General features: G+C 42.9%; 1 protein-coding gene across 3 annotated transcripts in view; it reads left to right on the top strand.

The window, feature by feature from the left end:
- Positions 1 to 25,152, top strand: part of Cdc14a (cell division cycle 14A) — a 152,094-nt gene that overhangs the window by 47,692 nt on the left and 79,250 nt on the right. For all 3 annotated transcript variants that reach the window (XM_021642714.2, XM_060392843.1, XM_021642715.2), the window contains exon 5: positions 8,397 to 8,476. In XM_021642714.2, the coding sequence (XP_021498389.1) occupies positions 8,397 to 8,476 (80 nt within the window). The remainder of the gene's footprint in view (positions 1 to 8,396; positions 8,477 to 25,152) is intronic.

The following is a 25,152-nucleotide window of genomic DNA, read 5'->3' on the forward strand; positions in this document are numbered from 1 at the left end:
TCCCTTTCATGTTCTGAACATGTAACTTAACTCAGTGTCCACAAATAGCCACATGAACAAAGAGGCTGTCCTTGAGCCATAAAGGGGCTTAGCAAAGCCTGTTGATGCTGTTCTGAAATTTCATTGGTTTTCTTATTAAAGCTGATAGCTGTATGCTCATTTCTAGGTCTGTGGACTAGCCACGGTATTTAAAGTTTGAGTGTTTGGTAACAGTGGTCCTCAGCTATTGCTGTGTGTCAGAGTGTACCCATCAATAACCCTAGTCAGACCTCACATTTAGTGCATTTGAATTTGCAGCAGGCAGGTCTGCGTGGCTGTACATTGAAACAGCTTCAAGGTTTTTGTTGTTGCTTGTTAGTGTACTGAAAACTGGGAACTCCTGCTGGGCTGAAAGATCAGAAATATGCCTGAGATGCTGTATGAGGTCAGAGGCATCTTGGCCTTGATCTTGGCATTATCCATGGCTCCTGTATCAGTAACTCTTTGTTGAACCAAGATATGAATTGTCTGTGTTAGGATTATGGGATATTCTCTGTCTCCATTCCTTCCTCATTTCTCTTTCATCGGTAAATCCAAACCTCAGCAGAGATATGAGTGAGAAACAGCTGACCAGGGGTGAGGGTGTGTGTGCTGTTTTCTAGAAGAAATGAGGTTTACTCACTAAAGTGAGCCAGAACGGGGTTGGGGGTAGGGCAGAGTGTGTGGGGTTGGGGATGGAATTCCTAGTAGCCACAAGGAAGGGAGATAATGGTCGCTCTATAAAGAGAGTGTGTGGCAGGCCTGTGGTTGCCTTGACTTGTCTGTGCTGTGTTTGTGGAGTTTTGTATGTAGGAACTTGGTTACTTAAAAACAAAGTCTTTGCATGCTTAAGAGGGATCAGGTCTTTTATCTTCTTGAAGGACAGTCCTGTCATGTGGCATGTGTTTGCAAAGTTCAGGCTAATGCGCAGACAAATGACCACAGGATCTGTTCTGCAAACACCCAATTAATGGGACAAGCTCTTATTTCTCCTGCGTTCTCTAAGCAACAACTCTTTTGTAAATACTGGAAGAGAACAACCAGTTCCTTGTTTGTGCTCATTGTTGGTTTTCTGTTCTTGAGTGAGTCCAAAGAACAGGAGCTTACAAGTTACTAAGAGATTTGAGACCTGAGATTTAGTTTGCAAGCAGTGTGGCTCTGCCTTACAAAGCTTGTGTTAACATCTCCCCTGAAACCTACTTCGAACTCAGAGAAGAACAGGATAAATCTATTTGAAAATATTTTAGGATTACTCTTTATTTATTTTGGGGATAAGGTCTTGTGATGTAACCCAGGCTGGCTTCAAACGTGTGACCCCCCTGCATTAACCTCTGAGTGCTGGGATTACATTCATGCCCCACTCCATTCAGCTAAAATTTTAGTTTAAGGAATAGTTGTCATTTAAAATTCCTCAGGTACCTGGTCTGGTTCCTAGATGGACACTGAATAGCCTGGTCTACCTTCTCCTCTATTGGCAGATCACAGGCCACTGTTTGATGGAAAGCATCCAACCTTGAACTGGGTTCCATCTCTGCTTAGCAGTCTTCTTCCTGTAGTGGGTTCAGAAAGTGTTTTCTTTCCAGTATTGCCCGTTAGTTATTGTAAGAAAATCTCTCTCTTCTTCTCTTTGCCCTACCTTTCATTGCCGCAGGTTTTAAATCAGTCCTAAGTAGAATGCCAAATATTGAGGAGAGTTATGCATTTTGAATTAAAATTAATATAAATATAATAAAGTACTATTAAAAACATTTGAGATAATTCAGCTTCCAATTGAGGGTCACTGAAATTCAGTGATTTCCTCATGGTTTTTTGAGACAGGATTTCCCTGTGTAGCCTTGGCTGTCCTGGACTCACTTTGTAGACCAGGCTGGCGTCCACCTCACAGAGATCTGCCTGCCCCCCCTAGTGCTAGGATCAAAGGCGTACACCACCGTGCCTGGCTGCCTTTCTTATTTTTAAAACTTTACTTTGATTTATTATGATTTTTGTGTGCGAGTGAGTGCAGGTGTGCATGTACCCTGGTGAACACAGAGGTCAGAGGGCAGCCTTCTCCTTTCTGTTTTACACGGTTCTCTTTTCACTTTTACATGGTTTCTGGGGACAGAACTCAGGTTGTCAGGCTGGCGGCCATCACTAGCTTCAGCTTTAAACTTTGACCTTGGGAAAAGTATTTCCAGGTTTGAGTTATTTGCCCGTATGAGTAAACTTTGAAGTGTAGTTCATTTATAAACGAATTATCATAGAGAATGACAAGTGTTTGAAGAACTTAAATGTTAAATCATGACTTAATCTGTCAGCAGCGTCTTGATCATAAACATGTTCTGATTCATTGCCTTCTGAGCCTGATTTTGAGTTTACCTAGACATTGCCTTCTGACAGTGTATGATAAGTCATACACAGGCTTATGTATTGTAACATGCAACCTGTGCCCCATTTTCTCCCTCCCCCCCCTTTATTGGATATGAGGTTATTGGTGTGATTTTTCTTTGGTTTGCTTAGCAAAGGCTTGCTCTGTGTCCATATGATCTAACTCTCAGTGATGGCTGTGTTGGCACAAGGGCTTGCCTCAGGCAAAAGAAGGGCACAGTGTCATTGAAACTGTAGTAGCAAGAGATGTGCAACTGTCCCGGGTGTATTATCAGCTCTGGAAAGACATCTATTCAGGCTGATTATGAAAATTCTGCTTTCCATCAAATTAAATGGGGAGACACATGTGGCTAATGTCTGCAGTTCTCCCAAATTGACCATCAAAGAGCTCCCACTGGCTCCACTCTGATTGTGTCCAAGAAAGGGTGGAAGGAGACTTTCTCATTCAAATAAATATTGAGATAAATACAGTCATGCCTGCTGCTTGTCATCTGTCTCCTTAACCCAAATTCCAAATGAAGATGTAGAGCTGTCGCATGAAGGCAATCAGAACCACAAGCAAGCAAGCAAACAAACGAACAAATCACAGTAATTTCTAGACCTTGTTTTCCAGAAGATGCTGGATGAAGTATTTTTTAGGGTAGAAATAAGTAAGTGGTGGGGTGGTGATATGAGGCCCAATTTTGCTTCCCTCCTAGCGGGTACCTTGTCTCCATCTTTGTTAGGCAGACATACTGTGTTCTTCATTGCCCACCTTGTGGTCTGTGTTTTCTATTGGGCAGAAAGAATATCTTGTTTTCCTTTACACTGGATTCAACCGGAGTGTGCAGGAGACAAGATACAGTCTTATTATTGTATTTTCATCAGAATACCGAGCCTGGTAGATTTGAAGTAGACCAAGACCTAGGCTGTTGAGAACACAGTTGGGTTTCTGCTTTGTAACACCAGGCTTGCCTATTTAATGTCAGCGATTGTTCCGCACTGAGTATTTCTATTTCTGCAAGTTAGAACAAAAGTGGAATTGTTTGTGCATCTCAGAAATGTGTGGCTTTTTTTTCTTATTTATTTTTAAGTTATAAAGTTGAATGAAGATATTGTTTTTTTCCAGCTGCTGAATAGAATGGGAGGATATGAATAAGAAGACAGTGTTGCAAAACATAAAAATTTAAACATTTTTGTTTGTGGCTGTTTATGAAAAAACAGATTTAAAGTTTAAATCTGTCTTCAGGAAATAGTTGTTTACAAATTAAGCACCTTGACATTTAAGAAGTCTGAGAACCAAGTCTTAGGTACCAAGGGCAGAAAAGCTTTAAAAGTTTCCTGATGTCAGTCGGCTCACTGCCATTTCTCGGCGTATACTCTGTTTTTTATAGACGTACTTTCTGTGGACATCTGTAGCGCCTTCTTTGCAGGTAACTGGAATTGCTTTCCTCTCCAGCCTTGGTCATCTTGTTCTTTTGTTCACAAAAGTTCAAATACAAAAACCGTGAATAGGAATAGTAACAGCAACCCTCTCTCCATTACATGCACTCTATTAGAGCGGCGCATGGGCCACTCAGTGATCCCGAGACATTTTGAGAGTGGATTTGATAAAGCAGGGGCTGGTGACATTTATTTTAATTTTAATGTTGTTCATGCCAAGGCACTGTGAGACAGGCTTGGGGACTGAAGAGGCAGGCCTGAGAGAGGACGAGTATCTGCACTTTAAAACGAGAGGGTTTCCCTGGATGATGGTCTCCTTGTCATAATTTTAGCACTCACAGGGGGCGTTTACTACCTCATGTCTTCTTGTTTATATGCCTAGGCAGCCTATGAGCATGGGTTTAGGTCTACGAAATACACAGATCTAGATTCATATGGGTAGAGGTGGTTGTATTAGTTTTCTTGTCACTGTGACAGAAACTGAGAGCTCAATATGGACTTTTTTTAAAAATTAATTACACTTTATTTACTTTGTATCCCCCTTGTGGTTCCCTCCCTTCTCCCCTCCCAATTCCTCCTTTCCTCCCCCCTTCACGCATGCTCCTCCCCAAGTCCACTGATAGGGGAGGTCTTCTTTTCCTTCCTTCTGATCCTAGTCTATCAGGTCTCATCAGGAGTAGCTGTATTGTCTTCCTCTGTGGACTGGTAAGGCTGCTCCCCCCTCAGGGGGAGGTGATCAAAGAACAGGCCAATCAGTTCATGTCAGAGACAGTCCCTGTTCCCATTATTATGGAACCCACTTGGAGACTGAACTGTCATCTGTGCAGGGGTTCTAGGTTATCTCCAGGCATGGTACTTGGTTGGAGTATGAATCTCAGGAAAGACCCCTGTGCTCAGACTTTTTGGTTCTGTTGCTCTCCTTGTGGGGCTTCTGTCCTCTCCAGATCTTACTATTTCTCACTTCTTTTCTAAGATTCCATGCACTCTGCCCAAAGGTTGGCCATAAGTCTCAGCATCTGCTTTGATAGTCTGCAGGGCAGAGCCTTTCAGAGGCCCTCTGTAATATGGAGAAAAGATGTATTAAACATTTCATAACTAATTTAGTTACTTCCTATTAAAACACAAAATTGTTCACACCTGTACAAAAATAATAACAGAGTTTCTTTTCTCCAATTCTACATTACTTTGATTCTTTACAGACCTTTACTGTTAACAGTTTGAAATCTTGTAATTTAAAAAAACACGAGTAATTGTTTTAGGAACTGGGAAAAGGGAATTTCTTTTCTTTCTTTTCTTTTCTTTTCTTTTCTTTTCTTTTCTTTTCTTTTCTTTTCTTTTCTTTTTTCTTTTCTTTTCTTTTCTCCCAGAATTTTGGAGTGGGCTCTCTGGTCAATTGTCAACTCTACAACAGTGGGAACTTGGAGTAATCTGTATGTTTTTTGGGCTGTGGATTCATTGACCACAAGTCTTATGAATGCTACTTTCCTTCAGGCCTCTCTGTCTGAGTGATCTCTGTCTTTCTCTCTCCCACTCTCTCCCAGCACCCCTCTCATCTAACAAGATCTGGCAACATGCATATTTCCTCTTGAAAAAAAAATTGGGATTTTTGTATTTTAATGAGCGACCCATGTGTGCATCATTCAACAATGAGCTTTTGTCTGTGGAGAGTATTTTCCCACTCTGCTAAGCACTTCCCTTCCGACTGTAAAAGGTCAACCTGGAACAGATGCTCCAGGAATCTTCCTGGAATTTAGATGGGCTCCAGTTGGGTTTCACTTTGCACCCATTAATAATTTAGTACTGGGACAAAAATAAAAACAAAGGCTCTCATCTTACAGTGTGAGAACAGGGCTCGTATGTGCTATGTCAGGCAGGTGAGGTGGGGACGGAAGCCCTGTAGGGTAGCCAGTCTGAAGAAATTATTTCATGTGGGCCTGGGCCACTGCCTCCTGCAGCAGCATTGCCTCAGGATTAAAGGGAATTAGTGTAATTGCTCCTTAGGAGGGAAATGTATTTTTCTTCTCAAAGGAGGTTGTCTAAGCTTTAATTATCTAATCTAAACACAGAAGCTTTCTCCCAGCAGCTTTCCCTGGTAGCAGCCATAGGCAACTTTCAAACAGGGAGGCCTCCTTGAGCTTGAGAAAACAGCTTTGTTACGGAACCCACCCATCCGGGCCCAGTAAAGTTCCTTAGTAGCATTGGTTACTGCAAAGACCCCTTGCAGGTAGGATTGGTTCATACGGAGTCACAGAGTCACGATTCTTCACCTGTAGCATCAGCGTCTCCTGTCTGCAGCAGTCCCTTTGAAGACAACACTTCTTCCATGCTCTGTGTGTATGTCAGACTCAGTTCACTTTGGCTGGTGTGTGCTTTATCAGACCTTCTCATCATTTGCCAGTGGATTATGGGAATGTGCCCCGAGGTTAGGTGTGCTTGTGTGTGGGATGCACACGAACGAGTGTATCTCCGTGTGTATGGGTGCATGCAGGCGAGGCCCCGTGGCAACCTCAGACATCATGTGTCTGGTGCTGTTCTTTACTTTTGGAGACATGGTAGGTCTCTCATTGATGCAGAAACTTGCTAAGTAGGTTAAGATAGGCTGGCTGGCTGCTAAGCCGCAGGGATCTGCCTAGCTCTACCTCCTTAGTACTGGGATTACGATCATATAGCATAGTACCTGGCGTGCACTTATCTATCTATCTATCTATCTATCTATCTATCTATCTATCTATCTATCTATCTATCTATCTATCTATCTATGATGGATTCTAGGGTTGAACTCTGGCCCTAATGTTTGCAAAGGGAGCACTTTAATGACTGAGCTATCGCCCCAGCTACTAGATGAACTTTTTATTTTTGTCTATTAAATTATTCTTTTTTAAAATTTATTACAATTTATTTACTTTGTATCCCAGCTGTAGCTCCCACCCTCAGCCCCTCCCAATCCCTCTCTCTCTCCCTCATCTCCTCCCATGCCCCTTCCACAGTCCACTGATAGGGGAGGTCCTCCTCCCATTCCATCTGACCCTAGCCTATCAGGCCTCATCAGGACTGTTTTTCATAGTCTTCCTCTGTGGCCTGGTATGGCTGCACCCCAACCCCCTGGGTGAGGTGATCAAAGAGCCAGCCACTGAGTTCATGGCAGAGACAGCCCCTGTTCCCCTTACTAGGGAACCCATTTGGAGACTGAGCTGCCATGTGCTACTTCAGTGGAGGGGTTCTAGGTTATCTCCATGAATGGTTAAATTACTGTTCTTTAGGGAATTCAGAAGGGCTTCTGGTTTTGAAATTATTAGCAAGTGAATCCATGCTGTATGTTTCCAGTGGAATGACTTAGAGTTCATAGGTGCTTTGGGGGGGGGGCGGAGAAAGGAAAAACTGGGACTCCTTGCCCGTCTTGTGACTGAGTGCATATGATCTTGATGTTGGGACACTGATTCTTGGGAAAGAGGTTTTTAGGAATTAAGTTAGATTGAAACCATAGATGAGAAGAAATAATGCCGTTTCTCCAGAAGTCAAACCTGACATTGTGCTCAGAGTAAAACCTAACACACCCTAGAGAATACAGTCCTGCTCTTGTTCTGACCTCTCACTTTGCCTCATTCCCTGCCCTCTGCTGCCTATCCACACTGAAAACAAGCCCTGTCCCACTCCAGCACCTTTGCCCCGTCCTTCTCATACTTCTTCCTATTCCACAGTCTCCAGGGCATTCCTCAGAGAACCTCCCCTACCCTGGACTTCTATTAAGGTGGTACCAGGTCCTCAATATGGAACCTGATATGTGCTGACTGGGTGATACATTGCAAAATGTAAATTTTTAAGGTTTTAAAAATTCTTTTTTGTTGGTTTGTATGTCAGTAGTTTATCAAGATGTCTCTGGTATCAAGAGCCAGGGCTACTATGTTTTCCAGGGCTTTTACCAGCATTCCTTTTTTTTTTTTTTTAAATAAGTTTTAATATGATTTCACCAGGCCTTTAGAAAGCCACACCAACTTTTCTCAGAACAGAGATGTCAGCTGACATCGCAGGAGGCATGCTCACTGTGAGCAATGAGTGCCTTAGCAGGTACAGAGCTAATTCCTGGCCATCTTTCTTTGGTGAGACAGCCAATGAGAGAGGCACAGTTGTCACCCCATATTGTGTCTATTCAGTGGGGTCTGTGAACCCCAGCTGGCTCCTTCAAGAACCTGCCCCCATTTCTGGACACCCATCCATCTGTAAGCCTAAGCTTCAAGCTGAAAGCGGATGTTGGAGAATCAGTCAGCTGTCCAAAGAGCAACAGGCCAGGCGTGGAGCTGAGCAGCTGTAATCTTAGCACTTGGCGTGCAGAGCCAGGAGGTCCATGGTGAGTTTGAGGCCAGCTTGTTCTGTATGGTGAGTTCCAGGCCACAGAGCTACAGATCAAAACCCAGCTTTCCAAAGCCACATAAAACCAAAGAGCAAAACAACCCAAAGAAATACCTGAAACACATAAGAGAACAACAGCTTCCCCATGGTCTGGGACTCCAAGGGGAAGAAACAAAAATCAGATTTGGTGAGTAGTGAAGTCAGTTCTGTGTGTTCTAAATGTTATTTATTGTCTGCCATAGGTCATCTACTTAAAGAAGACACCAGAAGAAGCCTACAGAGCACTCCTCTCTGGCTCAAATCCCCCTTATCTTCCATTCAGGTACAATTATTGCTAGGGCCTGGGCTATCCTTGGCTCAACTGCTCCTTAGAGTTGGGGTAAGGGGTCTCGTAACTGTCCTACCAATGTGACCATGATGTTATCTGACAAGAAATGAGAAGCTTTTCCCTCCTCTAAGTTTTCAAGATAGTCTTTTAAATAATTTTTTTCAGACCCCCTCCTTCCAACTAGGAAGGAAAAAAAATGGCCTTTTCTTTCTAGGCATCTCCCGCAACCCTTCAGTCTTTTCTGTACTTTGACAATGTATTTAAAGTGCAGAGTGTCTGATTTGTGAGCTAATTAGATTTCAGTAATTACCTCACAGGTTCATCCAGCGATTCTTTCACTCTGTGAGCCCTGACTGAGCTCCGACTTCCTGATAGGGCTCCAGATTAGACACCAGGCCACTTCTACCTCCCAGGAGCACAGCTTTAATTCGGGTTGGTCCTGAGATCCTCTGTTTATTACACCTATCTTCAGGGACATTCTCTCTCATTTCAGCAGTGGAAAAGCCTATCGTGTAAGCCTGTGTTGGGAGACGAGAAGCTTCCTCGGTCTGTCTCGTTGCTGTGTAATGCACAAGAGTGCATTCGACGGTTCTCTTACAGTCAGACCTGTAGGCCATTTCCTAGGCTTTTTATTGTTGCTTTCTTGTTCATGTTGTCTCAGGTATGCTTTAAGAAACTAAAAAACTCTTGAGGGAATTTTATTGCATTGTTGTTAGACATCAAGAAATTATAGTCATCTGCAGAAAGGTACTCTTTCTATGAAGACAAATGTTTAGAAGTGAAGAGGCATTTTATTCCTTGAGTTAGGCCCTTGTGTCCTACTGGAATTTTGACCTTGACTGTAACTTAAAGTTGTGTTTTCCTGAAAACTCAGAAAGTTCTGTTTACAGGAAACTGTATCTCTGGGTCCAGGCTCTTGACATACTGTGTGCTTGCAGCAGAAAGCACCCAGTATGGTGCATTCGGAAGGGAGGTGCTTGGATCAGAGAACACTAATGCTCTATTGCTGTACTGGAATTGGACTAAAGGAGCCATTTAATTACAGACTGCCCGAGGCCAGGGAACGTTGTCACAAACCTTCTAACCCCAATTCTGGGTACCCACCGTGGCCTTGGCTTCATTATGATCTAGGTTATATCATTCACAAGGCTTTTTACTCCTTTTGTTTTATGTTATAGTCTACCTTCTCTAGACTTTTTGTTTTGTTTTGTTTTGTTTTTTGCTATGTTAGCAGTTATCCACTTAGAGATTTCTTTTTAAAAGTTATGTGTTTGTGCATGGTGTATGTGGGTGTGTGCATGTGAGGGCCAGAGCCAGTGGAGGCCAGGGCCATTGGATTCCCTGGGAGCTGGAGTTATAGATGCTTGTGAGCCATTTGAGTTGGGTGTTGGGACTTGATCTTGAGTCCTCTGCTAGAGCAGTATGTGCTCTAAATTGCTGAGCCATCTCTCTGCGCCCCTCCCTCCAGTTATCCACTTATTTTTTTTTTTAAATTCTATTATAATAGCGTTTTGAAGGCATCGTTGCCACATTTGTCTGTGCTCTTCTTTGAAATGTCTGAGGTCCCGAGCATATTAGCTATGTTCTACTGCTGGGATAAAACACCATAGTGAAGGTGCCTTACAGAAAGAAGGGCTTATTTGGCCTGATAGTTCCAGAGGGATAACTGTCGGTGATGGCAGAGTGGAGGCAGCAGGCGGCAGGCTGCCAGATAGCAGAGGGCTCACCTCTCAAGCTCCAGCGTAGACTGCCAAACTGGCATGGCGGGTGGCTTGTAAACATCAAAATCCACTGGCAGTGACATATTTCCTCCAGCTAACCACACCACCTAAAGCTGTCCAAACAGCACCACCTGCTGGCGACTAAGTATTTCAAATGCCTAAGACTATGAGGGACATTTCTCATTCAAACTATCATAACCGTATAAACTATATTTCACTAACCCCAGTGAAAGAATTTATGGCTGCTGGGAATTTAAATAGTGCTGTTCCTCAAAATTTATTAGTTTAGCCAACATTTACTTGAGCAGGCACTTCTACGAAGTCCCAGTTTTCTGTAGCAGCTTTGCCAGCCCTTTGCTTGTAATTCCCTTGTGTATGTTATGCATCACAATGCTATATATACCATGAAAGCAAACATGTTATAATTATTTGTTGGCATGGATGACTTCTCTTTTGAGAGTGGAAATTGACATGTTTTCCTATTTGTGTCCCAGGAGAAAAAACTATATTAATGTATTGCTCTTTCCCATGCCAATCTCTGTGGGAGTAGGAGGGAGCTTAAGACAGTTAGAACTTGTTACCCACTATAGAGCAACTCAGTATAGTTTTCATAAGTGAATAAGTGTGGGGAAGAATGCTAATGCTGTATGTAATGAGTTCATGTGGGAGGACTGAGGACAGAAATTTGACTTTGGAATTGAGGAATGGCAATGAGATCTAAGACAGCCCCATAGGATGCCTTTCATGTTAGGGTGAAAACTGGAGCCCAAGAGCCCAGACACTAATTTTTAGGTACTCTTAAATTCATATGGCACAGGTTTTCAAAAACGATGCTATGTTTGGTAGAGTACTAAATCGTACGAGGCTTATAGTATTTGGTATCAGTACAGTATTAAAATAAAGTAATCGACCTGTTTCTTTTTCTATTGAGTTTATCATAGCACTGTGAATCCTGGTTGACAGGTCCTTCGAGGGCTGGAGTGGATAGCTCAGTGGTTAAAAGTGCTTGCAGTATAAGCATGTGCAATGGAGATTGGTCCCCAAAGCCCATGGAAAAGCCAGCTGTGGTGGCACACACTTGTAATGCTAGCACGAAGGAGGCAGAGGCAGGTGCATCCTAGACAGCTTAGCCTAATGGATGAGCCCTAGCCCAGACAGAGAGCGTGTTTTGACTGAACAGGCTTCTGGGAATGGAATCTGCTTGCACCTTGATGCTCTCTCACACAGATAAGCGTAGAAACATGTGCACACACACACACACACACACACACACACAGGAACACACAAACATGCAGACCCATACAAGGTCACTGAAAAGAAACACATTAAGAAAAAGGACTTAGACATCTTTGCTGCTTAATCCTTGGTTGACTCAAGTGTATTTGGCTTTTGTGCCCATTGGTTATCTCTGATGGCACTGCGGCTCTTCAGAAGTATTGTCTCTTCGGGAGTCATCTTAGGGTGTGCTCCTGAATGTTAAGGTGTTTGTGTGGAGAATGTTTCTTTCATTTCACTAAGAGTGGCCCATGTGTTTATCAAGAGTGACTAGCTGAAAACTAGAGGGGAAGGATATTTTAGTTCTTTGAGTCTGACCGTCCTCAGGGCTGGCTTGGCAGCTGGCCTCTGTGGAAACAAGGGACTTACAGTTCTGGGGTCCGAGCCAGCAGAGTTTGACTTGGCAAGCCTGGCTGAGGCTTGTTGCGGTCTCTCCATTTCAGAATGCCCCAAGCTGAGTCTGTGCTGCCGGTCAAACGATTTATAAAGTCACATTATTTGCTTCTTGTCTAATGTCCCACTAGACCCCTTGCCCTTAGTGAATTGTTTCTGTGGTTAGTTGATGTCAGTGGTTTTCAAACCTGTGCTTTTAGATATGCATAAAATAGCATGTGTGAAAGCTTCAAGTTTCATAGAACATGAAATATTGACTGAATGGCATACTTCTGTTTGAGATTTGCACACACGCGTTTGCGTGTATTGATATGTATGTGAGTGCTCACAGTGCAGCTGTCATCCATCAGGTGCTGTCCACCATTTCTTTGAGCCAGGGTCTCTCACTGGCCTGAAACTCACCAGGCAGGCTAAATGTGCTAGCTGGTGAGCCTCAGGAATCTATCTGTCTCTGTGTCCCCAGTAGTGTGATAACAAGCACATCTGGGAGGAGCTGGGGGAGGAGAAACCATAAACAGAATAGATTGTGTGAAAATTTTTCTTTTCAATAACAAAAGAAAGGTCATAAATAGAAAATAAATCTTTAAAATCTCACACAAACCATTCCAAAACAACAACAGTAGCAAACTTCCTGCCTTCCCCCCTGCAAAAACCAAACAAGTATACAGCACTGTGCCTGGCATTTTGTATGTGGGTTCTGACATTCAAACACAGGTCTTCCTGAGTGCAAGGCAAGCACTTTACTAACTGAGCTGTCTCTCCTTGGGTCCTTTGTATTTTTAAAATTAATTTATTCACATTCCATCCCAATTGTGACCCCTCCCTCCCCTTCTCCCTCCCTCCCTCTTTCCTCTATCCCCCTTCCCCTACTCCTCAGAAAAGGGGAACCTCCCTCTCCCACCCCGTTGCTAAGGACTGAGTGCATCCTCTTTCCCTGTGGTGTGGTGTGGTGAGGTAGCTCCGCAGGGGGAAGTGATCAAAAGGCAGGTTTTCAGAGTCCATGTCAGAGACAAACCCGCTCCTCCTTACTAGGGATCACACATGAAGCTGTGAAGCTGGAGGGTTTGTTTGTTTTGTTTTTGTTTTGAGACAGGGTTTCTTTGTGTAGCCTTCTCTGTTCTGGACTTGCTTTGTAGACCAGGCTGGCCTCAAATTCACAGAGATCCATCTGCCTCAGTGACCATGAGTCCTGGGAATAAAGATGTGCACCACCACGCCTGGCTGGGTCCTCTGTATTTTTTAAAGCAACTTGGTAAGTTGTTTTTTTTTTTTTTAATTGGTGATGATTTCTAAATATGCCAAAGTCTATTTTTTCCCCTATGGTATTAAAAAATTTAGGGGGAATAAAACCTCTTGGAAAATAAGACCCAGGGACTTGGATTTAAAGCCCAGGAAGCATAGCATAGAAAAGATGTCTAGTCCAGGAGGTCAGGTGGAGGCAGGGAGTTGAACAGCCCGTTTCTAGTTGGTGGTGTGTTGTTTTGTCTGTGTGGGTTCTTTTCTGAGTAGGTCCAGAAATGCAATTTGTATACCCCCTGCCCTTACCCAAAGCTTGCAGAAGAGGCTTGAAGCTCTAGGTTTAGGTCAGTGTTTCCCAAAGTCACGTTTCTCCAGCTTCTCTTCAAACCTGAGAAGTTATTGACACTCAGGTTCCACTGCCAGAAGTTGTGATGCGACTGTCCTGGGCTGAAACCTGGGTAGCAAATGCTCTAAGCGACCCTAATGTTTCGACTTGTGGTTGCTTAGAGAGCTGCTCTCTTAGATGACAATGTGAAATGATGTCCAAGTGAGATGATCAAAGTTTAGAGTTTCTCTCTTGGGGATGTGTAAAACATATTCCTGTTTAAAAGATTTGATTGCTTTGAGATAATGAAATAATCCACTTTTTGCCATTTTCCGAAGTACAGATTCCTGATTAACAGGCAACAGTACTACTCTTCTGGAACTGTCTAAGGCAGGCTTCCTGATCCACACCTGTATAAGAACAAAATAATCTCTTGGGATAAGAATAATTTGCTGTGCTTTGTAGAACAGCTTTTATGCTGTTTCCTGAGAGTCTGAGAAATAAGTGGCTTTTATCAAATAAAGACTTTAAAGAAATATATCCAGGAATATCCAAGCTTTCTCTTAGTACTGTCTGAGATCAGTCTTCCTTACCAGGACCCACAAAACTCCCAGTGACAGGCCATGTATGACACTTACTTTGCAAGTGGACTCTTAGTGTTTGTGTTTAGGGAGGCATTTGTTGTGTTTGGGGATGACCCTTGGTGATGACTTGGTTGCTGAGCTATGAGGCTGAGCCTTAATGGGAAATCTCAAAAGCAATTACTCTGGATCTTCAGGCATGCCAGAACCTGCAGCTCTTTTAACAAAGGCTCAAAAGGGTCAACCACTTAGCACTTGGCACAAGGTTACTTTCTTCTAAAGCAGGGTAAACATATGTTGGCCATAATTATAAAACATATCTCTTCACATTAAACATACCAGATATCTGCTAGCTCAATATGGCATTATGATTTTTGTCAGAGTTTGTTTAGTAATTAACTCTGTACTTCAAAAGGTAACGGCTCCTTACCATAGATTATTTTCTTCTCTTGAGTTTCCAAAATGCGGAAACAAAAATGTGTTTTATGAGGTTCTTCTGTATTTGTCTGTCTGTTTTTAGACAATTTACTCCTGACTGTCCTGGACTCATGCTGTAGACCAGGCTGGCATCAAACTTACAGAGATCTTCTTGCCTCTGCCTTCAGAGTGCCCAGATTAAACTACACTTGGCTAAAATGTCCTTTTCATTCTCTACTGTCCTGATCCTTTTTGGTGGTCTTTGGGGTCAGTCCAAGGGCTACTTAAATCTTTCATAAATTATTGATTTTGGTGCTTACTACTGGGGAAGAATCCAGTGAGGTTTGATAACATCTGGCTTCAGTCTGTTCTGAATAGCTATGCAATATTTTATCGAGTTTGGGGAACTATGAAAAATAGACTCTTACAAAGCTTTTTTTTTTTTTCTTAATAAGATGGCAGTTAAACACCATTTATAGAATCTGAGATCAGAGACAACCTTTAGGGTCTTTGTCACTCTTTAAACTCATAAGGAAGGGAGTTCTCTTTCTTCCTAATTATAAAATAAAATAAAATAAAATAAAATAAAATAAAATAAAATAAAATAAAAAAATTGTATGGCAGTGATGCAGTGATTTGTGTTGTGAAAGTTGGTTCAGACTAATTTTTTTTTTTCTGGTTGTTTCTATTTTTGTGATAACTGGTACCAAGAGGGGTTGGAAGAAGACTGCAACCACTTTCCTTTATGATGATTTGTCATAAAAATTGTGGGCTGATGTGATGGCTCCGTGGTAATGAATTTATTGTGCAGGGAGAAGGACCTGGGCTCTGATCCCCAGAACCCAGGTGTGTCCCCCTGTACTGGGGGTTGGGCATGGAGGGTGGAGATGGCAGATCCCAGAGCTTCCTGGCAGTCAGTATAGCCTACCTGGTAAATCTAGGGTCAGAGAGAGATGTTGCCTCAAACAGTAAGTTGGAAGGGGTTGGAGAGATGGCTCAGCGGTTAACAGCACTTGTTGCTCTTGCAGTGGACCCAGGCTCAATTCCCAGCACCCTTATGGCAGCTCATAGCCATCTATAACTCCAGTTCCCAGGGACTTGAATGCCTTCTTTTGACTTCTTTTGACACAGGTCACCAGGCATACCTGTGGTAAACACACTTACATGCAGGCAAAATATTCCTACATATAAAAATAATAAAAATAAGTTAGAGAGCAATAATGACCTCCACCCATATACACACACATAAACATACAACACACAAGCACACACATGCGTGAAAAAAAATTGTATTGTTAAGCAGGTGTCAGCCAAACATTGATCAGAGGCACAGAGCAGAGCTGTGTTCATTTTCCTGATGCTAAAGCTAGTTCTATATAGGTCTGTTTGCTGATTTTCTGTGACCTTTCCTTTCTTTCTTTCTTTCTTTCTTTCTTTCTTTCTTTCTTTCTTTCTTTCTTTCTTTCTTCCTTCCTTCCTTCCTTCCTTCCTTCCTTCCTTCCTTCCTTTCTTCCTCTCTTCCTTTTTCTTTTCTGTTTTTTTTTTTTTTTTTCTCTCCCGAGACAGAGTTTCTCTGTGTAGACTTGGCTGTCCTGGACTCGATTTGTAGACCAGGCTGGCCTTGAACTAACAGAGATCCGTCTCACCTGCCTCTGCCTCCCTGAGTGTGGGATTACAGGCACTTGGTCTGTGTTACGTGCCCCTGGGTCTGGCTTTCTGTGACCTTTCAAGCCATGAATTAGAACCAGTTTCTTACTATTTCTATTTAGATGAGCCAAGTGATTTGTATGAAGTTGGACGTTAGATCTGAAAAGTAGGAGACTGTTTCACCTTTGCTTTAGTGCAGGTTGTAAACAGCTTTGGGCCTGACCCCAGGAGGCCATCTGGCTTTGCTTTTTCAGGGGCAGATTTGTCTCCACAAAATCATTTTCATCTTGTTGGTCTAGAACATATGAGCACTTCACTGTCTTTCCCTACAGCTCTTAAACATATGCAGTGAATTTGTTCTGAGGTTGAACATTCTCAGATATAGTATCATGTAAGAAAGACACAATAGTGTGTCGTTCTCAGGACCCCTGTAATATAGGATCATACAATATAGATCCAAAAGTGTCTAGTTCCTAGAGATCACAGAATATAGGAGCATACGATACAGGACCATACAATATAGACACACTAGTGTCTAGTTCTTACGTTTGGGGCTGTACTGCTCAGGACCTGCTCCTGAGCACTCACAATTTGTCAAAGCCAAATTGAGATAGATTGCTCGATTGGATTTACAAGGGTGGGCTCAGTGCATAGAGGCACCTACAGACCTAGTGATTGTGTTAGAACCTGGGACCACAAGAGGACAGGAGAGAGCCAGCTCTTGGGAGTTGTCCTCTGACTTCCATGTGTGCACCATGGCACATACGCATACCCGTGCAAGAGATGCAAGCACACACGAACACACCAAATTAAAAAATACATTTATTTTTAAAGAAAGGAACATGTAACTATATTGAATAGGTGCCGAAACAATGACATATATTTGATTAAACAAGATATATTATTAAAACCAATTTGTGTATGTTTAACATAGTTATAAAATGTACTAATATATTTGCTTCTATTTTGTGACTGTCGCCTATATTTCTATTGGATAGTAATTATATAGGGTATATTATGCTGTTTTCAAAAATAATATATATATTAATATATATATATAATACTATATGTATATTATTTGAAAGATCAGTGTTTCCCTGCAGCTAGGGGAAGTTGTCAACATTTTTTGAACGAATTCCTGGTGAACCCATCATTTATTCGTTCCCGCATTTGCTCAACAACCTTTGCAACACAGCTAGCTGTGTGTACAACACTTGCTGTATTCCCTGGGCATCCAGGTAGAGGATAGACTTTCTGTTTTTAGGAAGCTCACAGGCTTGGGGTGGTTGAGCTTGGTTCAGGGATTAGAGAAGTTCTTAGATGATCTTTGAGAGCCTTTCCAACACACTGCTCTCCAAATATTTCCACGACTCCTAAGTACTCATTATCCAGAGCCTTGGCAGAGAATTACGGGCTCAAAGCACGTGTAGATGAGCATCATTTGTTAGTATTTGTTAGTCTGTTCGTCAACAGTTTCTTTTATTCTTTTTTTTTTTCTTTTATTGTTGTTGTTTGTTTTTTGAGACACGGTTCTCTGTATAGCTCTGGCTGTTCTGGAACTCACTCTGTAGACCCGCGTGGCCTCAAACTCACAGAGATCTGCTTGCTTCTGCCTCTTGAGCGCTGGGATTAAAGGCACGTGCCACCACCAGTTTAGGTTGTTTTTTTTTTTCTTCCTTTAGTGGAGTCCTTACATTGTAGAGTCATGCCTTGTCTCCATTCTTCACTGGAACGACTTTATCACAAGTTGTTCTTATGACTTACCGTCTTATCACATTAACCTTTTCATGGTTGCTTCACTCTGAGTGGTTTTTTTTTTTTTTTTAAATTCTTAGGTTATAAGGAGTGGTGTGTTGCCAAACTAGCCTTCCAGAGTGTTTGCGGATGCCTGTGTGAATGCAGTTACTCTTAACTGATCTAGGCTCTCAAGTTTTCTGAATATTTTACAATCAACTGGTGTGAGCCTATGTAAGACACGTCCAGAGCCTGAGAAATATCAGGCCCTTTCATCTACTTTTCTAATTTGGCTAGGGATTCTATTTCTCTTAAATATATATATATATTTTAATATTAAATATACATATTAAATATATATATTTCTGCTTTCCTGCAAACTAATACAAAAAAGAAAACCCCAGATTAAAACAGTCTCAGTTGTTCATTTTATTCAGATATTCATTCTATTTTTTTTTTTTTTTAACAAATCGGTGTTGATGCTCCCAAGATTAATGCAGACTTTGATAGTCACACAGTAGCAGCTGTGTGGGTCAGGTAAACTATTAAGCCAGAAGTCACTTGTAGAAAGAATTGCCAGGATGGACGAAGTTTAGATGATGTTCAAGCACCAGGCTGAGCTAAACTTGTGTTTGTATGTCTCTTCACCAAGGTTGGTTGTAACATCACTCTTCTTCATTGAAGGCTGGAGACACCTGACTATGTCTTCAGCAGTCAGTTAGAAACTTTAGGTATTTAGGTTTTGTCCTATCTCCTAGTTAAGGAGCAGCTTGGGGCTCACCGGTTTAGCAGAGTAATATAAGATGTGGTCAAACTATCATGGCAGATATGACTTAGGGCTGTAGTTTTTCTAGGTAGTGAGGCCTATGTACGTTGCCCCTCTTTGGGGAGGTTAAGTAGGAAAAATGCAACATGTCCTCTTATTTCCCTCAGTACATATTTGGTTCAACAAATAAGAATGAATGAATGCATACAGAAACGAGTGATGAAACAAACCAAGAGTTACGGTTGGGGCCTGTATATTGCTGTGGTGGCTGAGCTCCTCAAACACGTAGAGCACACCTGTTTAGTACATGGGATGAAGGATGAGAAAGCTACCTGGAGCATCACTACTTTTAGCTTTGTTGGTCACTACTCACTGGAAGAGAGGACGGAAGACAGTGACCAAGAACAGGCAGAAGAGATTTGAAATTAACTCCTGCCGCTGAGGAATGAGACACTAGGCTACTCGAGTTAACACTAGGAATCCTAAAACATTACAGATAGTTTTCTTGATGAATGTCACGCTTCTTTATTTAATTTAAGCATGTAGTTACAGATATTTATTTATTATCTATTTTGTACTAGGTGCTAAGGTGACATTGATGAACAATAAATGTATAGATCTAATTCTATGATAGAGACAGAAGCCAAGAATCAAAATAAGCGTACCAGGATATAATTTCAAATTTTAAATAAGTCCAAGTTCAAGGGATGGGAATCTGGAGACCTGACCAAGCACAAAGTAGGGTTGGAGTCCTCTGTGAGAGCCATGATTGAGCTGAGATCAGAAGGGTTTTGGAGACACCCCAAGTAGAGGTGAGAAGGAGAGCTATGGTCCTGTTAGGGATTTCGGCTTTACCTTGAGGACGATTAGGAAGCCAGCAAGGAGATGTGCTTTTAAAAAACACCTTAGCTTCAGTGAGGTTAAGAATGGCTAGGAATGGTTATGTCACTAGAATTGGGAGTAGAGTGCTCTCTGGAAATCCTGAGAGAAAAGCAGGGACATGAGGAAGATGAGCTTGAGGTATGGTGGGAGGTGTGTGTGTGTGTGTGTGTGTGTGTGTGTGTTTTACCTAGGATACCAGAAGACTAGTTAATTGGTGCTATTGATTTTGGTGGAGGCAAAGATTCAAATTTCCCCCCACCCCCAAATCTGGAGCAGTTGTTGAACTGGTTGTGTAGCTAAGGATGACTTGAATTTTTGATCCTCCTGCTTCCACTGTGATTGCAGGTGTGTCCCACCATACCCAGCTTGATCAAGTGCTTGGGATCCAGTCCAGGGCTTCATGCATTCTAGGCAAGCATTCTACCAACAACAATGCTGCATCCCCCACCAAGAAACGTTTTTCCCCTTACACAGTAAATTTGGAGGCTCCTAAATGGAAAGGTGGTTAGTGATACTATTTAAAAACTTTTTTAGGGGAGGTTTTGTATTGTTTTGTTTCTTTTGAGACAAGATCTTGCTGTTTAGTCTAGGCTGGCCTCAAACTCAGAAAACTTTCTGCTTTGGCCTCCCAGGTACTGGGATTTGAGGGACATGCCACCACACCTGGCTGCTGTCTTGTTTCGGATGTCTAAGATGTGTAAGATGTCCCTGAGAGATAAACTTGAGCGTTACTGGATGGAAGTGATACGTAGATGATACTGACTAGGATGGGGTCTCCTCCTACCACCAGCAGCAGCACCAGCCGAGAGTTTTGAAATGCAGGGTCGCAGGCCCTGTCTTACAATTACTGATTCAGAAGCTCCACATGACCTATAAGTTTATTTTTAAGGAGCCACCGCGCCGATACTGACATACATTAAAGTCTAGTCAGAGGGTCTGCAGTGACTGGAATTGGGGCTGGGATTGGCGCTTGCTGGGGTCTCCCTTTAGAGACTGTAAAGGATAACTTTGCAAGGAACTTTGGGGAGTAATGCCAGAGAGGTGCAGTGGAAGCCCAGGGATCCAGAGAAGAGAGTGTTCAAAGGAGGGCGTGAGTTTCTGTCGGTGAGATGATGCTTACGGAATGTTCTGTGGATCTAGAGAAAGTGATCCAGATCCAGAGACACAAAGCACGAGAGTGGTTGCCAAGGGGCTGGCGGAGCAGGAGGGAGAGGAGGAGGGACTGCAGACAAATGCTTTCTTTTGGGTGTGGTAAGAATGTTCTGGACGGAATGGCAATGGGATTATACAACACTGTGCTCACTCTAAAAATCCACTGGAAAGATGAAGATGGGCAAGCCTTTAGTGATTTTTTTTTATTTATTTTCTTTTTTCTTTTCTTTTATTTTATTAATTATACTTTATTCACTTTGTATCCCCCCATAAGCCCCTCCCTCCTCCCCTCCCAGTCCCACCCTCCCTCCCCCTTCTTCACGCATGCCTCTCCCTAAGTCCACTGATAAGGGAGGTCCTCCTCTCCTTCCTTCTGATCTTAGTCTATCAGATCACATCCGGAGTGGCTGCATTGTCATCTTCTGTGGCCTGGTCAGGCTGCTCCTCCCTCAGGGGGAGGTGATCAAAGGGCAGGCCAATCAGATTATGTCAGAGGCAGTCCCTCTTCCCATTACTATGTAACCCACTTGGACACTGAACTGCCATGGGCTACATCTGTGCAGGGGTTCTAGATTATCTCCATGCCTGGTACTTGGTTGGAATATGAGTCTCTGGGAAGACCCCTGGGTTCAAATTTTCTGGTTCTGTTGCTCTCCTTGTGGGGTTCCTGTCCTCTTCAGATCTTACTATTTCCCACTTCTTACATAAGATTCCATGTACTCTGCCCAACAGTTGGCCATAAGTCTCAGCGTCTGCTTTGATAGTCTGCAGGGCGGAGCCTTTCAGAGGTTCTCTGTGGCAGGTTTCTAGGTTGTTTCCTGTTTTCTTCTTCCTCTGATGTCCATCCTCTTTGCCTTTTGGGATGGGGATTGAGCGTTTTAGTCAGGGTCCTCTCTCTTGATTAGTTTCTTTAGAGGTACAGATTTTAGTGTTGTCTTATTTTTAACAGAGAATCAAATGCAGTGTGGTAGCTGAAGGACCAGATGGAGTCAAGCAAGTTTTGGATGACTGGCTCTTTTTAAAAGATGACAGAGGCCTGAAAAATGTTTAAATTTTGTTGGGAAGGAGAGCGATATGGAAAGGAAACAGAAAACTCAAAGCCTTGAGTAATATCAGAGCAGGAAGGGACTTTTTTAACAGAGCCCAATGTTTCCCCAAACTCCCAAAGATCTTTTAGTTTTATAACACAGATAAAAAACAAACAGACAAAAAAAAAAAAAACAAAACAAAAAAACACCACAAAAAACTCAACAACAACAAAATCATTCTTGGCATAGGCTCTTCCAACTTGAGCCTGCAGGTCATGTTGGGCAAGCATCCTGGTGGTTTTCCGGGGCTTCTGTCTCGCTTACTGCTTCACTGTTCTGAGGTGCTGCGGCTGACCCACAGGCAGGGTCGATTTCTTTAATGGGAGGAGACAGTGCTCCTGTGAAATAAAACCTTTCAGCATCTTCAGTGAACTTTCAGATCTCATTTGAGTCAATTCCTTCATTCTCACTTCTACAAAGACCCAGTGCGTTCGCTTCTCCAGCCCTTTGAGAATTTTTCCATAAGTAGCTTAGTATTTATTTATTATTTATTTATTTTGGCTTCCTTATTTACTATTTATCCTCCCGATTTCCAGTTTAAAGACTATGTGTCCACCTTCCCCACTCTACCCCCAACCCCCAATCCCTGTCTTGCTTGATTTTAGAGAAAGAAAGCCTTAAGCAAGGGTTGACCGGTAGATGTACGGTTCAATGTTCTGCCTTCACTGGCATTTGTTTGTGGGTTTGCTTTGGCGGTCACTGCCCCATTTACTTTCTTGTAACTGCATGAGCCAGGTGCCCCTAATAAGCCCTTTCTATCTTGCCCAGACTGGAGGCAGGATTTGGGGTGCGGTTGCTGTTTCCATGCTGCTCTGTCCACAAATGCAGCTCAGTCACCTGGCACAGTAGACTCTCAAGGCTTGACATCTGTCCTGGGCTGGAGAATAGGCTTGGGACTTGCTTCCTTTATTCGATTTCAGTTAGCAAACTTCTGTCTTTGTAGCATGCAGTGACAGCATTGTGTCCCAACTCTGTCCGTGGCATGTTAACATTCGTCCTCAGCTCTGTGTCTGCAGATTTGACCACAAAGTCACCAAGCTTGCTTGCCAGTCATTTGTAGTGGTGGGGTTGTGGAAACACAAGAGATGTCATGAGAATCTCAACATTCTTTGCAGACATTCAGACAGCCTAGGTCGGGAGCATTCTCTGGTACTTCAAGTTTATATACTTGTTCAAGTATGTGGAGGGATAGAGATAGATTTGAGGTCTCTAAGTCTCAGAATTATGTTTTCTCCTCCCTTTAAACACAAAGTGGTTCTCTCTGTGTGTGTGAGTTTGCTTGTGTATGACGTGTGAGTGGAGGCCAGACAGCAACCTTGGGCTTCCTTGCTCCAATACCATCCTTCTTTTTTTTTTTGAGATAGCATTTCTCTGTGTAGCCTTGCAATTCATTCTGCAGACCAGTCTGGCCTCCATCTCAGAGATCCGCCTTCCTCTGCCTCCTGAGTGCTGCGATTACAGGTGTGGGCCACCACTGACTGGAACCATCTATCTTTTTGAGACAGGCACTCTTACTGGCCTGGAATTTGGAATGGAGGCTAGGCTGGCTGGCTAGCAAGCCCCAAGCTCTTCTGCTCCCTTACCCCATCTCTGTTTCCCTAGTGATGGACTTATAAAACGATGCAAGCAAGCAAGTAAGTAAACAGAACCAATGTGGATTCTAGGAATCAAGCTTAGGTCCTCAAACTTACAAGGCAAGCACTCTCTTGCCTGAGCCTTCTCCTCGGCCCTCAAATTAGCTCTATTTTATATTTGAAAATTTGAAATGGTTAAAGCAGCAGCCTTAAACCTTAGACTTACAGAGAGAATCCAGAGTCAGTGAATATGGATGAGAAAAAAGTATTTTTATTTTAGTCCACCTTCTAGTTTGAGATGGGATTCAGTGACAAAAGTTGGAAGTTAGCCCGAGTAGAATCAGCAATGTGGCTGTCATAATAGAAATCACAGACAGACATGCTACTATCTCATTACCGTTGTATCTCTACTTACACCTTCTTGAGAATTGAAGCAGTTACCCAGTTAGAGCGTGGTGGGGTTGGCCAGGGAGCTCAGGCGTGCCAGGCAAGCACATTCCCGATGCTGCCACACCCCCTCACCAGTTAAAGAGCACACATGAAGGAATTAGAAATTCGGTTTTTATATTTTGGTTAAATTTGTTTAAATTCAGTTGAGTTCCCTTTTTTTCTGTAGACATTAATCAGATCACTGGAGTGTGTCTGTGTGTGGGGGGAGCACGTTGGAAAGATGCTGAACTCTCATCCTAAAAAGACGGGTGTGTGCAGAGGAATCTGTGTTCCTGTAAACTAGTATTTCATCTGAGATCTTTTCAAGGTAGCTGGAAAAGGAACTGTTTTGTTTGGACCTATGAATTTAGGTGGCATGGACAAAATCAATAGAGCCCTTTTTGAAGTCTGCTTAAGGCCTTCCTGTTCACACAGGCTAACCCTGAAGTGTGCCGGCCTAAGAGACCTTTCTGTTAAGCTTCAGCAAGTCAAGGTTTTTTTTCGTTATGCAATCGAATGCTGAACCTCTGTGGTGTAGCAGTTGATTTTTTTTTTTTTTTTAAACTCATGCTTGGAAGCCACAGGTGCAAGCTCCGTTGGCTAGCTGGTGATATAACACTTGGTGTTATGTTAATTATGTGTGAAAGGCAGGGTTCTTCTGGCACCATCCCGGGATGCTGTTCCTGAGCCAGCCTTGCTTGACTGTGCCAGGCTCAGCGCTTGATGGCTCTCCTTCTTGGGTCAGCAGTGGGGCCCAACTGAAGGGCTGAGAAACTCAGGGTCAAGTTTCTTGCTGTGGACACCTTGTTAAAGCTCCAGGACCAGTTCTTGCTTGGCTGATGCAAACTTGATACTTCAGTTTTAGGTTGCCTGAAACAGACCCGTTTAAGCTGCTCTACAAAACAGTCCGGAGCCCTCAATTTTCAGTACCGTAGGTTTAAGTGTTATTTTTAATTAGAAACATTGTTTTGGGCTGAAGGGATGGCTCAGCGGTTAAGAACATGTATTGACTTAGTAGAAGACCCAAATTCGGTTCCCAGCACGTGCCTCAGATCACAACTGCCTGTAACACCAGCTTCAGGGGATACCTCCGACCTTCCCAGGCACACACATGCACACGCATCCACATGCACATACACAAATAATTATAAATATTAAGTATTAATATTAAATAAGTAAATTTGTTCTGGGTTCCTAGTCTTTTTGAAAACACTTTGTAGTAGGTTCAGAACTCCTGTTGAGCCTGGGAAACGGAGGGCTTGGTAGCTGCAGTTCTCTTCTCTCCTGTCTTCTTTGCATCGGAGGGATGACATGCATGTGGTAATCACCGTTACATGTTCCGTTGACCCACACATGTTGCCCCCGCCTGCCCAGCCACATCTGTACCTTTTCAGGGTCCGGTTCACGGGTTCCCGACAGGAGTTTGCTCCCCTGCCAGAATGCTTAT

Source organism: Meriones unguiculatus, chromosome 10 (assembly GCF_030254825.1).
Source record: "Meriones unguiculatus strain TT.TT164.6M chromosome 10, Bangor_MerUng_6.1, whole genome shotgun sequence".
NCBI classification, from domain to species: domain Eukaryota; kingdom Metazoa; phylum Chordata; class Mammalia; order Rodentia; family Muridae; genus Meriones; species Meriones unguiculatus.